This window comes from Rhagoletis zephyria, unplaced genomic scaffold, assembly GCF_001687245.7.
Source record: "Rhagoletis zephyria isolate East Lansing unplaced genomic scaffold, Rhagoletis_zephyria_1.1 Rzeph_scaffold_14747, whole genome shotgun sequence".
NCBI lineage: Eukaryota > Metazoa > Arthropoda > Insecta > Diptera > Tephritidae > Rhagoletis > Rhagoletis zephyria.
Window position 1 is genome coordinate 1 of NW_016171815.1, and position 13,895 is coordinate 13,895.

Sequence of the window (13,895 nt, forward strand, 5' to 3'; positions counted from 1 at the left end):
AAAATTAATATACCCTTGTGCACAAGTGCGCTCGGGTATAAAAATTCAGCAAAACCAATTCACCCTCCAGAGGAAGTTACGTATACGCACCGTACATCTTTAACTGTACTTGCGCTAAATAAGAGAACCGCAGCAAAATTTTCTCAACACTCTCGCTGCATTTTTAAGAGAGCAGCATTCACATTGACAGAGGCATTTCACTTGGCTGGAATGTTTGAAAATTTGCCGCTATTATAAAAACCAAAGCACAAATGGCCAAAGCGAGCAGTTGAATGGCGGCAGCAGCGGTGGTAACAGCCGAAAATTTACCGGTAAAAGTAGTGGTAACTGTTGTTTCGAGGAACACACACAAGGTGTGCGCATATGTGGTAGTGAAAGTAAGGATAAACGCATGATTTTTTGTCGTTTTTAAATTTCGTGCAAGAACAAGCGCGCCCTTTGAAGAAGTGAATTTTTGAAGTAATTACCAAAATAAATGTTTTGGTTCACTGATTTCAAACGCCGAAGAATATTTTTATGGGCTAATAAAAATGGAAAAAGGCAAAAAGGGACTTAAAAAAGAAGTTAAAAGCGCAAAAATTGCAAGTAAAAAGTTTTCAACGGAAAATCAAATGAATAAAAAGCCAATCAAAGCACTCAAGCGTGTGACATGTGAATATGTGGAAATGTGTGTGTGCTTTTGCTGTGCGCTAATGCGGCAAATGAAACAACAACAAAGAAAAGACAACACAATAATCAGCAGCAGCAGAAAATAGCAAATAATGAAAATAATAAATATTAAATTTTATATGCACAAATACACATACATTCATACATACATATCCAGCAATATTTCCGATTTTGGTGAATTTGTCGTAAAAATAAATTGCGGTTAAACGCTTGAATGGCTTTGCTTTGGATTTACCTCCAACCAATACTAGTTCGCCGCCATAGCGTGACGCCAAACAATAGCTGACCGACCGGTCGGTCGATTGTGGCGATCGACAGCCACAACGGCGAGCAAATCATACACAACTACATATTTGTATAGATACAACTTAGGAATAAAACAAATAAACATACATACATACAAACAAGCATGTACAAATATTTCTTTAGCACTTACCAGTAGTGTGCGGTCAACTAAGTGTGTATTGCTTGTGTGTATCGCCTTTGTGTTAATGCTCGCTTTTATGTCGGCACTATAGCCAAGCATATGGTACACGCTGGTGCTGAAATGACAAAAAATACTTTTCCAATACAATTTGTGTGCTTCTCTGTGTGCTTGCATGCTCATGAAAAGTTTGCAGTTGATTGAAAATTGTAATTTAGTGCAGAGTAGTGGAAACTGGCAGAGGAAATATGAAAGCAGTGAAAAAAAACACATTAAAAATATTGCGAAATTTTTAAGTGAAATAGTTGCAACCGTGCGAAGTGATGAGTGAATATTTTTCTGGTGAATGCATTTAAATCGAAAAAGGAAATAAATTTTAGACATATAGAAAATTTTGGCAGTTCATACTTTTGTAAAATCGAGAGAATAAGGCAAAAAATGGCTAAATTGAGAATCGTTTAAAAAATTAATTGATCCAAGAAAATCTTGAAACAAATTTGTAAAAAAATTTAGAATTAAAAAAAAGATTATACGAAAATATTTTTTTTTAAATTAAGTGAGAAAAACTAGAAAAATTATCAAAAAATATTAAAAAAGTTTTTATGAAAAAAATAATTTTTCGCGAAAAATTGAAATTTGCCTGAAATGCTCCAATGGAATTAAAAATAATTGCTTATGTACACTACGGAAAATTTGGATATATATATTGAAAAAAATGTTGACTATGAAAGATAGGTGTTCAAAAATATATAAACAAAGTTAAATCAAAGTATTGAAGTTGTTTGCTGGGTGTAGCTCAAATCCATGTTTTTGCTTTCATTTAACACGGCCGAAGCAGCTGGTTCTCTTTAGTTTGCAAAGACAAAACACAGGAATAAAATGTTTGGTATAGAGATTTTTTAAAAGCCTTTTTTTAATTTAAAATTGAACTAAAATTTTTTTCCATATAAATTAACACAAACAAATTGCAAAATAATCGCACTCCCTTTTCAAGCTAAAAATAATATAAATTTTTTAATTTAAAATTGGCATACATACATATATATGCACATAATCTGTATTATTATGAATTGGCAGTAAATTAAATTAAAACTTTTTCTTAAAAAAAAATGTATGGCGAAATTAAAGACTTTCACGTTTGAAAAAAGTTCTTAATTTGCATTTTCTGTAATTACAAATTCTGCGTCTTCGCAATTTTAAATTTTTTAGGTAAAATTTTTATATATTTGTGGCAAAAAAATTTTGTTCCCCAAACAAAACAAAAAATAATTGACTTTTAAAATTCCCACTAATCAATTTTTTAAAACACAAACTTCAATTTTCTTTTATTAAAAAACCTTAATATTCTCCTTTGCACTACCTTAGAAGTAAATAACAAATTTTAAAAAAATTTTAAGCTAATAGAACGTTCTATAAAAAGTTGCAAGATTTTCATATTTCTTAAATTTAAACGAACTAAAAATTGTGATCTAATTTTTTCCAAAAATTGTAATTCTTTTCAGTTTTGAGGAGTAAAATATTCAAAAAAATATGCCCTTTAAACCCAAATATTGTTCTGAATAAATTTATTTGGAAAACATATGAATTTTAAGAGCTACTTGACAAAATGGCACGTAAAAATCTTAATTTTAGATAATTTTGATACATTATTTTTTTTGGAAAATCTTTTTTTCTTACATTTCAACAGCTTTCTATTCCCACCAATTTTTTACGGTGTACTTTTCGTCTGATTTGTCTTGGACACTACATATATATTTATATATTTTTTTAGAAATTTGCCGCAGCTTTGTTGAAAAAATGTATACTGAACTAAGTTTGTTAAGGAAAAATGTTTTATTTTGCAATTTTAATAAGAATAATTTATTTTGTATATTTTTTTTGTGCATCAAAGTTTTAACCTTTTATTTAAAAAGCCCACAAAATTGTAGCTCAAAATATATTTTTCGATTTTTGCAAAAAAAAAAAAAATGTATTTAAAGCATGCAGTGTTTTTAAAAGTATAAAATTTTTTAATGAACTAGAAAAGATACAGAAAACTATTTAAAACTACTCGAGCAACCCTAGTAAGAAGTGCAAAAAAACTTACAAAATGATCACCAAGCAATTTTGATGTCTTCAATCAAAAAAGACAAACCAAGAACAATATCAAAATGTGTGCAAAATTGTAACAAAAATACAAAAATTAGCCAGCAACCCAGCGCCTAAAATCGCACCAATCGGTTGTACAAAACTCACAACTCCACCCGCACCCACGACACCGTCCTAGCCGGCGATGCTTTTGGAGCTCCTCGAATATGCCACAAGACTGCTGAGAAACAATATGACAACAATTATACTCGCAACAACAACGGCAACAGCAACAGCAACAGCGACAAATAACATCACAACAAATTTCAACAACATCTCCATCCCAACCGGCGCCACCCCCGTCGTCACCACTACCCTTACATCACTTCAGACCACACTACGCAACATGCTACCCGAACGTCCTGCCGCAACGACACCAGCACTTGAGACCTTTAATTCTACACTTAAGACGCTTTTTAATAAAACACTCGCCAATGTGGCGCAAGCTAATTTAAGCGATTACACCACACCGTACACGTTGCTGCCGCCCCTCAACAATGTCACTGGCATCAGCACGGGCATTGGCATCGGCATGGAGGGGAGTGCGTTGGACAGTGGTGGTGCAACAACGGTGATGTCGTCTGTTCTACCAACGCTACCTGTGACGCGCTATACCATGGAGGCGACTACATCGTTACCTGCGCAGACAGTGGCCACTTTCATGGCGGCGGGGCATAAAAATCGCGCCACGATAATTGTTTATCCTACAGGTTGGTACATACATACATACATATATATATGCACATAAGTGGTATTGTGTAGAGTTAAGTGCGAAAAGTACTGCCGTTTGCGATTAAATTAGGCGCATGAAAATAGGTTGAACTCCTGCTGAGCCTTGAGTGCATCTAAAAGAGTTCTAGTAAAGAAAGGATTTTGTTGAAAAAGCCGGTTTATGTACATACAGATACAGACTGAAACCCTAAAGTATCCAAGCGCGAATACCTCCTGCACCCCAACTAATGATTTTTAGCTTTTTTCGAATGACATGGAATCCTGGTACTCCTTACAAGACTTTATCCTTTGTGACCTATTTTGATTTCCATCTGATATTTCACACAATTAATCCTCTAGCTATGTGAAAGCATCAGCTATTTTTGGACAGAAAAATCTCTTTACTTGGTACGAACCTAGGTGGTGGGGATTGGGCTGGCTCAGGGTAGTCTGCAGGGCTCCACCTCAGGAACTCAGCTAGAGCCACTCAGCAAATGTTGAGCCAACGCTGGCAACCTTCTGGTTTTTGTGGAAATAAGCGAGTGGCCTCACTAGTCGGAATGTCATATTTGCGGAGTAAGTTTTTAGACTATGTGTGGGCTCCGTTATTGGCCAACAATCCAGAGTAGTAATGCTACTGAACTTTCAGTAGATTGGATGACGAAGTCTGAACCGATGCTTAGTTCCGGTATCACGGTGGGCAGGAGTCCATAGAGCGTGTTCAAACCTGTTCAACTGGCACGACTCTTCAGGGATTAGAAAGGTGGTTGTGGTTTGTGCCAGGTCAATACGGAGTTGTATTTCATCCCTATGTCGATCCAAATTACGGCAGAGGTTTCGAGTAGACCTCGAGCTCTACCAAGGTGGTTGGTATTCACATTTCACAAAGTTGATTCGTACCGATAATGATAATGCAGTCTTTTTGAGCATCGCGAGGTGATGCCTTCCTCGCCTGGGCTCACATAAAACACATCGGACCCTGAGCTGTCTTCCTTAGACAGTGCTAGTATTTGAAGTAGTTAAATTCTAAGGATCTACAGAAAGGGATTGGCTCATAAAGTTAAATATTATTAGAGCTATGAGCTAAATAAAATTCGTTTGTTTCCACTAGACTTTTAGATAGACTTTTCTGACTTAATGTATTCACAACTTAGGGTAAAAAATTAGTATAGCGGTAACAAAGAGCATCGAGCAATGCGTCGATTTCAAACGCATATGTTTGAAGGGAAAAAGGGAGGTCTGGGAAAATCGGCGTCAGCTCCTTCTAAGGAAATTAGATCCCAAAGCACACACACCTTAACCCAAGGGCGAGGTGCGGCACCTGCTTTAAGGCTAAACCGGGAGGATGCTGCTGATAGAACCGTTGGAAAGGTTATGATTTGATTTCACAGCCATAGTGACTGAGGGAATTAAATACAAATACTAGTCGAGGCGATAGTCGCTCTCTAAGTTTTTTGGTCTGAGACTTCCGAAAAAAAATCCTCCATCTAAACTACTACACCGATTCGGGAATACCTTTAAAAAAAAAACGGTACCTTTTCTTGCATGTAATCGGTGAGAGTCTGTACATCATCCCTGCTAAGATTTAGCAACTACACATAAAGTGCCATAGAGTAAGTTTTAGATAAATAGAGTTTTAGATACAAAGGATCTGTCGTGCTTCACATTAAGCAAGTAGGTCGGCTCTTTCATTGGTACCAAAGCTTCTGGTAACCCCTTCTCGGATAAACGAGGTTTATTAAAAAAACATACCTAGCACATCGGGTCGGTCTTGCCAATCTTTGGCAAAAAATCTCTCTGGAGTAAAGTCTGTGACAAAGCCAGGGTCTAGCTCCACCCTGATCCAACCGGGTCAAGTCTGCACGGCAGCAGGGGAAGCCTATCATACAGTCATCAATACCAGCCATGCCCTTAGGCATGATGGTGGTGATGCCTCCATAGCCTCTGGATGTGGGCAGACTGGCATCTTTGACACTGTCTCAAGATAAGTCAAGGATGCCAACTTCTCCACCTCTAGTGGTAGACTCGACGCTAGGGCAAATCTTGCTAGTCTACCTTCGGGAAGCTCTGCCGGCCATGTCCAAAAACAAACCAGTTGCGCTGTCACCTCCCCAGCTGTGGTTTCTCCTAAAAGGGGAATATCGGCTTCAAATACTGTGGAATCAGTTTACATGCCCAACTCAGTGAATCCCGACGTCAACCCTTCTGGTTGCACGCTAAAACTTCCTGCCAAAGCAATTGGTGCCTCTGAAAGGAACTATCGTCCAAAATGATCAGCTCTGCGTATCATATATATATTACATATAGGCTGAAAGATGCCAAACAAGAGGACTTGACCGAAGAGCAAATTAGCTCTAAAGCTTGGACAGAACCTTCCCCGGAGAATCACCAAGAGAAAGCCAAAGCTGACCTTCGAAAGCGGAAGTGCTCGTAGGAGGACAAAACGTCCGCGGGGAAGAAAAGAAAAGGCCTTCCAATACCCAAATGGAAGCAAACAGGGAGACTAAAAAATCCTTTGCCGATGTGTAAAGCCTGAAACACTATGCATATGTATTTTTCACGTCCGAAGGCGCTCCAATTTTCTTAGTCCTTAAGTTCTTAGACTTTCTGACGAATATCTTTCGATTGCGCTCAGCTAAAGGCTAAGCTGAACTGGGCTGAACTGGGCTGATATAAGTGTGTTAAGCATACATAAAGACTGAACTGCAAGTAGTTCTGAAGGGTATCAGCTGGTTTTGGGTATATAAACTTTTTGGTGTCTTCTTACTTAACCGCTTCCACTACAAAAAACTACAAGCGCAAGTAAAAAAAAATCAATTCCACGCGGCGGGTTACAAATTAGCATATATCGACAACAACAAAATTGTCAAACAGATGCAAATACTTTGCAACAGGGCGGAGTAAGTAAGCAAGCTTACGTCAGCCGTCAGCCGTCAGCCAAACGTATAGTTAGATATATATATATATATGTATGTAACTAGGTAGTCAAGTAAGAAGTTAACGAACTCTTTAGCAGCGAAACTTTCTTAACACTTCCTCTTCACAAACTCAGCCTCTTTCCTATAAACGCCACCAAGCGCCAAGTTGTTGTGTGAAAAGTGTTGGATTATGTAGTGTTGAAGCAGCCCATTTGAGCTTAGTAAACTTTTTATTCGGTTTTTTTTTGTTTTTGTTTTTGTTGTTTCTTATACGAAAAGTTTTACCTTACGAGAAGCGAATCTTAATGCGCGCCCGCACATGTTTTGCTGCCGAAAAGTTGTGTGCGCTTCGTGCGAAAGTATTTGTGTGCAGCATGAGTATGTGTTTACGTGTTAGTCCTATCAAAATAAATAGCAAAGCTTTGCTTCTTGCAAGTATACCTGCTGCTGTTGGCTGACGCGCTAACTGCCTTACTGCCTGGCTGCTGGCGGAAGCATTGCATGTCCTGGCTTTACTTGACTTGGCTTAACTTACACTCTTCCTTGTTTTTGTTATTTTAGTTTGCTTGAGTGAGATTTATTTAAGCAGATGACACGCGTTTTCATTTTGTACCTAAACAACTAAGCAAGGCAAGCAACTTTGCTCATTAAAGATTTTCTCAGCGCACTAAATTGATATAATAAAAAAGAAAAATTGTTTAAGTTTCTTGCTCATATGAGACGAACCGAGCGGAGCGGGCAGCGATATGCTGTTTCCGAGTTGGAGCAGGGGGGTGGGAAGCACATCTGGCGTAGATATGCGACCAGTTGGAAAATCGCACAATTCAGGCGGAAAAGCGATTTGAGGTCTGACATGACTTTGGTAGGGAGTTGGGGAGGGCGTATGGATAATAATGACTTGAAAATGATAAATGTATTTACTTAATACGCATTTGTGGTCTTATCTTTTATGAGTTGAATGATTGATGTACGAAATTAAGCTATGAAATCATACGTTTGCTACTTTTCGTTCGGACTGATGAAAGTTGAACCAGACTGTCTAAAAAGTTATCTCAAATTGGCTGAATGTATGCATATACCGAAATTAATTTTGACTGATTTTTATTAGTTAATAACGAATAATGAATCTGTGGTTTTGATCGTTTCATGTTATTGATTACCCCCTTAAAGCTTTCACAGGCTTGAAATGATGTGATTTACCCTTTACTTTGTCTTTAAGGACTATGGGTACCCAGACCCATAATAATAAAGTCCACTTTATCATTAAGAGGCTTTCGTTAAACAGAATGGCCTTCAAAAACGTTTGCGTTTCATCAAATTTCATGATCATAGGTACTTTGGTTGTCGACATATTTACATTTTTATTGCTCGTTGGTATGTTTGTACCAGCTCTTTGTACATAAGGGTTAATAACATAAGAATTTTTACTAGAAAAACTCGCTTAATTGGGCACCAACAAAGGCGAATTCATATAAGGTGGTGTTGCTGGAACAGCTGCTTTAATTCGCCTCGGTACACATATGTCAAAACTCCTTATGAGTGAGTGCGAAAGTAAGCGTGTAGGCATTTTATTTCCCTCTTCCTCCTTGAGCCGATTAAAGCTGAAATTTGACATTTGCGTGGCACCAACATACTTTTTTTTTCTTTCCAATACCTTTTGGAGCGCATTATCGCTTTTCACCAATTTTTTCACTAACATTGCCATAAATCTTCTCATTCTTAATTTCAATATACATATGCATATACATATTTATGTACATACGTACCAACGTATGATTGTGTATGTCAGCCAGTGGCGGATTTGAATATTTGCCACCCCTATGCAATTCAAAATTTGACGCCCTTTTTCCGGAAAGAAAAATATTTTGAAGTAAAAGTACCAGTTTTGGAACGATTAGCAGTAAATAGTAATATCCAAACTTATGTTATTTACTATATTTTTTTACAATTTAGATGAAAAAGTGGTATTTGCCTTGAGTAAAGATTTTCAGCTTTTAAAGAATGCCATCATCAAAAAAGTGTTTTCACTTGATAAGTTACAATCTCCAAAAAACTAAATTAGTATTTTAAAATAGTATCATTTAAATACTATCAAAAATACCTAACAGTGTTGTCTTATTTTCTGATTGCGCAATTGAATCTCAAAATATATGTCTTAAAATTTACAAACACAAATTCTACTTTCAGTGTCACTAACTTGAAGAAAATTTTTTTTTTCAACTCATATTTTGCCGCCCCTCAATTTTGCCGCCCTAGGCACCTGCCTATGTTGCCTTTACGGTAAATCCACCACTGATGCCAGCTAATGCACATTACATCTATGCACTAAATTTAGAGGATGGTAAGAAGTTCTATCTCTTATCAGCTTGTCAGCTGCTACCAAACTCGTTAGCGCCCTTCTAAACAATTTTCTTATAACTTTTCGAGTGTAAATATACGTATGTATACGGTGACCATTCGTACCGGTTTTGGCGGGACAGTACCGTTTTTAAGAAAACTGTCTCGCTGAATATTTTTTAGAAGTCAGGACGTATAAGTGTCCTGATTTTCAGTGTTTTGTTTATTAATTTATTAAGACTCTCCCTGTACTCTGGCCCAAAAATAATTTTTCGTACAAACGAGACAGCACTTTCGTTATACCAAAGGGCATAGAATATAGCCTGTATGCTTATTAATAATATAATTAATGAAACTATCAAAAAATATACTAATACCCTACCTACTAATACCCTCAAAAAATAATGAATATGAAAATCATAAGCTGTAGATAGAGTGGCGAAAATATAAATAGCGAAGAGATATTATAGTTTTCTCCCTTTCGATTATTTAATTTTTATTTATTTTTCTGAAAGTGTGGCCATGTAAGTCAGAATTTGAAACCTTGTACAAAAATTAGCAAAATCCGACAACGGTTCATCAAAATTGTTTGCTTTTTAATTAGATTTCTTAGAAATATTCTGAGTATGCAGTTTTGTAACCTATTCATTTCGAAGTGCAAATTTTAAGTAGCTAGAACTTACTGTTGATATTTGGTAAATTTGGTGGAAGGTGTTGCTCATTTTCTCCATACAAAAAAATGTTTGAACAAACTGTGTATGGAAGAAAATGCGCAAACAAAAAATTGCTTCAAATCAACGGTAAGTCCAAGCTTCTTCCAACTTGCACTTTATTATACTAAAATTTAATGGGCTTCTCAACTGAATTCTCAAAACAATTCAAGAAAATCGAATGAAAATATTTCAAATTTTGATGAACATTTATTCAAATTTGTCGAATTTTTATTAGGTGTTCTACAAATTTTAAAATTTTGATTTACATGTGTTTTTAGATAGTAAATTATATGCATTTTCATTAAAAAGTAGTACAAATTTTTCATTTCACTTCATATTAATATTAAGGGCTCAAATTTTCAGGTACATTTTTTTAGTATTTCCCACAAAATTTCGAGGTGGGAGTTAAAAATATAGTCGCCAAAAAAAGCGCCATAATATATATCCAAGAGTGAGGGCACACTTCGCGTACTAGCTTTAATGCTGCTACCACCATCGCCGCTGCTACTGCTGCTGCTACCACTGCTACTGTAACTGTTGATGTCAGTGCTCATTTGTTTCAGTTGCGCGCTATTTAACCTTTTTGTGGCAATGGTCTTTTTTTTTGCTTTTCTGTTGTTTTTTGCCTTTTCGCTTGTTCTACTTCACTTTACATATCCTTCCGAAATATTTCATGCGTGTATGTAACTTATATTAGTTTGACTAGAGAGCGCGTGTGTTCTAAAGTTGTTTATATGTATGTGTATATAGCGCATATTAAATTCCCCAATGAAAAATTTACGTAATCTATCAACGCATGCCAGGCAGTGAGCACACTGAAACATGCACGTCAATTATATTTACTTATTTAAGTGCATACATGTGCATGTTTTTTTGCAATCTTTTTACACTTTATATATGTTGGCTGTTGCAACAGTTTGCGCATTTTAAATTTCATTTCAACAATTTCAACAACTTGTGTGTATAAATATGGCACATACACACATATGTAGATACATCCATTCATTCGTGTATTTGTAGCTACACTTGCTGTACGTCGCTTTTGTTCTTGTGTTCTAGTATTCCCTCAGCGGCCATGGCGTATACGTATGTAAGCTCAATTTGTATTCTGTTTAGTTTATTAAAATGTAGTTAAATATTAAAGTTGCCCCAGTGACTTTTTTCGATTGATGCCGACACACATGCACGCATACATACACATACACATACGCATACCTTCATAATTTGTATAGGTATGTATTTTATTAATATTTAATGCGTCGATTTATTAAGGTTTCGCGTGAAAGTAAATCCGCATTAAATTTCGACAGCCTTGAAGCTTAAAAATTTTCGACCCTTTTGTGATAAATAGGCAGTAAATCCTGCTGGTATTTTTATATGTATGTACAAGAATATTGTAGCATGTAGCAAAATATTTTTTTGTTTGTTGTGGTTTTATATTTTTGGTACGAAAATATGAAATTAAGAAGATTAATTTGGTAATTTAAAATGACGCCTTAGTCACATGTTTTAAATTTTCAGATAAAACTAAAATAAAATGAAACAAGATAAAGCAACCAGCGAGGTAGTAAGGGTCACTAGACCCAATTTTTTCATGAAATTCTCGTTTTTCCCCCTATCTCGCCACAATGGACACAAGTTAAGGCAAAGTAAAACACAATAAAATACAAAAAATCACAGTAAAAAATGTCATATCAAATATAAACAAATTTATAAAATTTATATTTATGTAGATATGCATATCAATATTTTTGCTAAGAAAAAAAGTTAATTTTAGAAGCGTAAAATTGGAATTTTGAACGAAAAAAAATTTGTGCAGCTTAAAATATTAAAAACGACCATAAAAATTAAAAAAAAACAAAGTTTTTATAAAAACTCTTTTCCCATTTTTTTTACAATAGGCATTAAATTTTACCAAATTTTAAATTCATCATTTATAGTTCGCTATAAAAGTTTTATTAGAGAAAAAAAAAATAAAAAAATTTTTAAATATTACATTCAATATTTGATAAAATCTTAAATAAAAAAATACGAAGGATAAAAAGTAAATACGTATTTAATTAGATACTCAGCCAAAAAATATACTTTAAATTTAAATTTTCAACAAAATCCCCAAAAATCTACGTTTTTTTGAAATAATTTTAAGGTGTAAAAAAATATTCTTGCGAAAATAGTCAAATTAAAAAAATTTATGTTGGTTAGAGGAAATAAAAGTTTAGTGCTTGAAAAACATCAGACAATTTATTTTTGATTTTGCGCTTTATTTAATAAAATCATATATTATGTGAATAAGGTGGCGTTTTGCCTTTCAAATACATTTTTTGTGGAGAAAATCTGTGTTAGAGGGCAGATAAATTTTGAAATTGAATTGAAAAATGGCCCTTAGACGAAAATTAAAACGATAACAATATCTATTTGAAATTTTATCCTAAATATTTAGAATTTCAACTTTTTTGTAAATATAATTAATGATACAGAAGTAAATTTTAAACCAATTTAACAGAAAAAAATAAAATTTTATTAAAAATTGGATGTGTTTATATTTCTAAATTTAAATGAAGATAACATAAACGTTTAAAAAATACTTGTTAATCCGTTCAACAGATATACTTTTGCGATAAAATTAAAATACAAAATGAAAGTGTAAGCAAAGTACAAAATTGTAAACAAATAACCAAATAGCTAAAAAACAAAAATTAATTTTCATCCAAGTTTAAGAAATAATTGTAAAGCCTTTCATTTAAAATATACTCTTGCGACAAAATTCAAATATAAAACGAAACTATAAATAAAGACAAAATTATAAATAAACAACAAAATTAAAAAAAAAAACAATATTTCGACAAAATACTAAAACAAATGTAAACTACTGTTTACAAGTTTATCAAAAGTTTTTTTTTGATAATTCAACTTAAAAAGTAAACAATTTAAAACGGAAAATACCAAAAAAAATCTATGTATTTTTATACTTACATTTACAAATTAAAAAATTATTAGGAAAATACTTGAAATTTGTTGGCTGCAATTGTTTCAGACAAAATTCATAGAGATAATAGAAATTAATTTAAAAAAAAATATCGCTTTTTGCAATTGAATAATAATAATAATAATAGATTGGCGCTTACATATATGTTAGTGTTTGGCCGAGCCTCTCCTCCGATTTGTGTGATGTTGTCACACAAAGCGGAGGGACCTACAGTTTTACGCCGCCCCGAACGGCGATTGTATTTTTATGAGAAGCCCGGGTGCTGATGAGTGAAAGTGCACACTACTTACCACTACACCACAACGGCCGATTTGCAATTGAAAGTAGTTTAACATTCTAAATATTTAATTTAAAATAAATAAAAAATTATAGAAAGATTGAAATGCTTGCCAAATGATGACATTACATAAAAATAAATTTTGAAATTGCAAATTTGTAATTAGAACTTTGAAAAAAAATTATAAACTTTAAAAATTTTTTTTAAGCAATGGCATTGCTTACTTAAAATTTGTTTTAAAATTTAATTTCAAAATTTACTATATAATTAAAAAAATATCATTCACAAGATTTAGAAAAACTAAAATTACAGCTTTTATACTTTGAATTGAAAAATTTAAATTTCACTTAATTTTCAAAAAAAAAAAAATGTAATTTGAATTAGTAAATATATTTGAAAAAATCAGCAATGTAAATATTGACAGTGCTAACATTTGAGTTGCCAATTTTTTCATTTAAATTTTAAAAATATAAAGTACTAGTCAAAGAATTAATTTTAATGAGTACAAACGTTTTTTTTTTAATAGTAAAAAACGACCAAGCATTTTTGTTTTGTAATTTCAAAAACTTTGAATTTTAGGAGTCCACAAATATCTTTCCTAACGCTTGGTATACAGTTCTCAAGAAAGACGAAAAATTCGCACAAAATATCGTTCAAGAAAAAGAAAAGAATTTTCTTTTTTTAACAAATTTCTTCAATCAGTTTACACGTCTCAAGAAAAAATTATTTTTTG

General features: G+C 33.8%; 1 protein-coding gene across 1 annotated transcript; it reads left to right on the forward strand.

Annotated features, from left to right (window-relative positions):
• Positions 1-289: 289 nt before the first annotated feature.
• On the forward strand, positions 290-3,930 carry LOC108378718 (uncharacterized; the record flags this gene model as incomplete). The annotated part of the gene is made up of 2 exons (XM_017635022.1): positions 290-311; positions 3,195-3,930. A coding segment is annotated over exon 2 (565 nt), but the record flags the coding sequence as incomplete, so codon positions are not given.
• Positions 3,931-13,895: the final 9,965 nt, after the last annotated feature.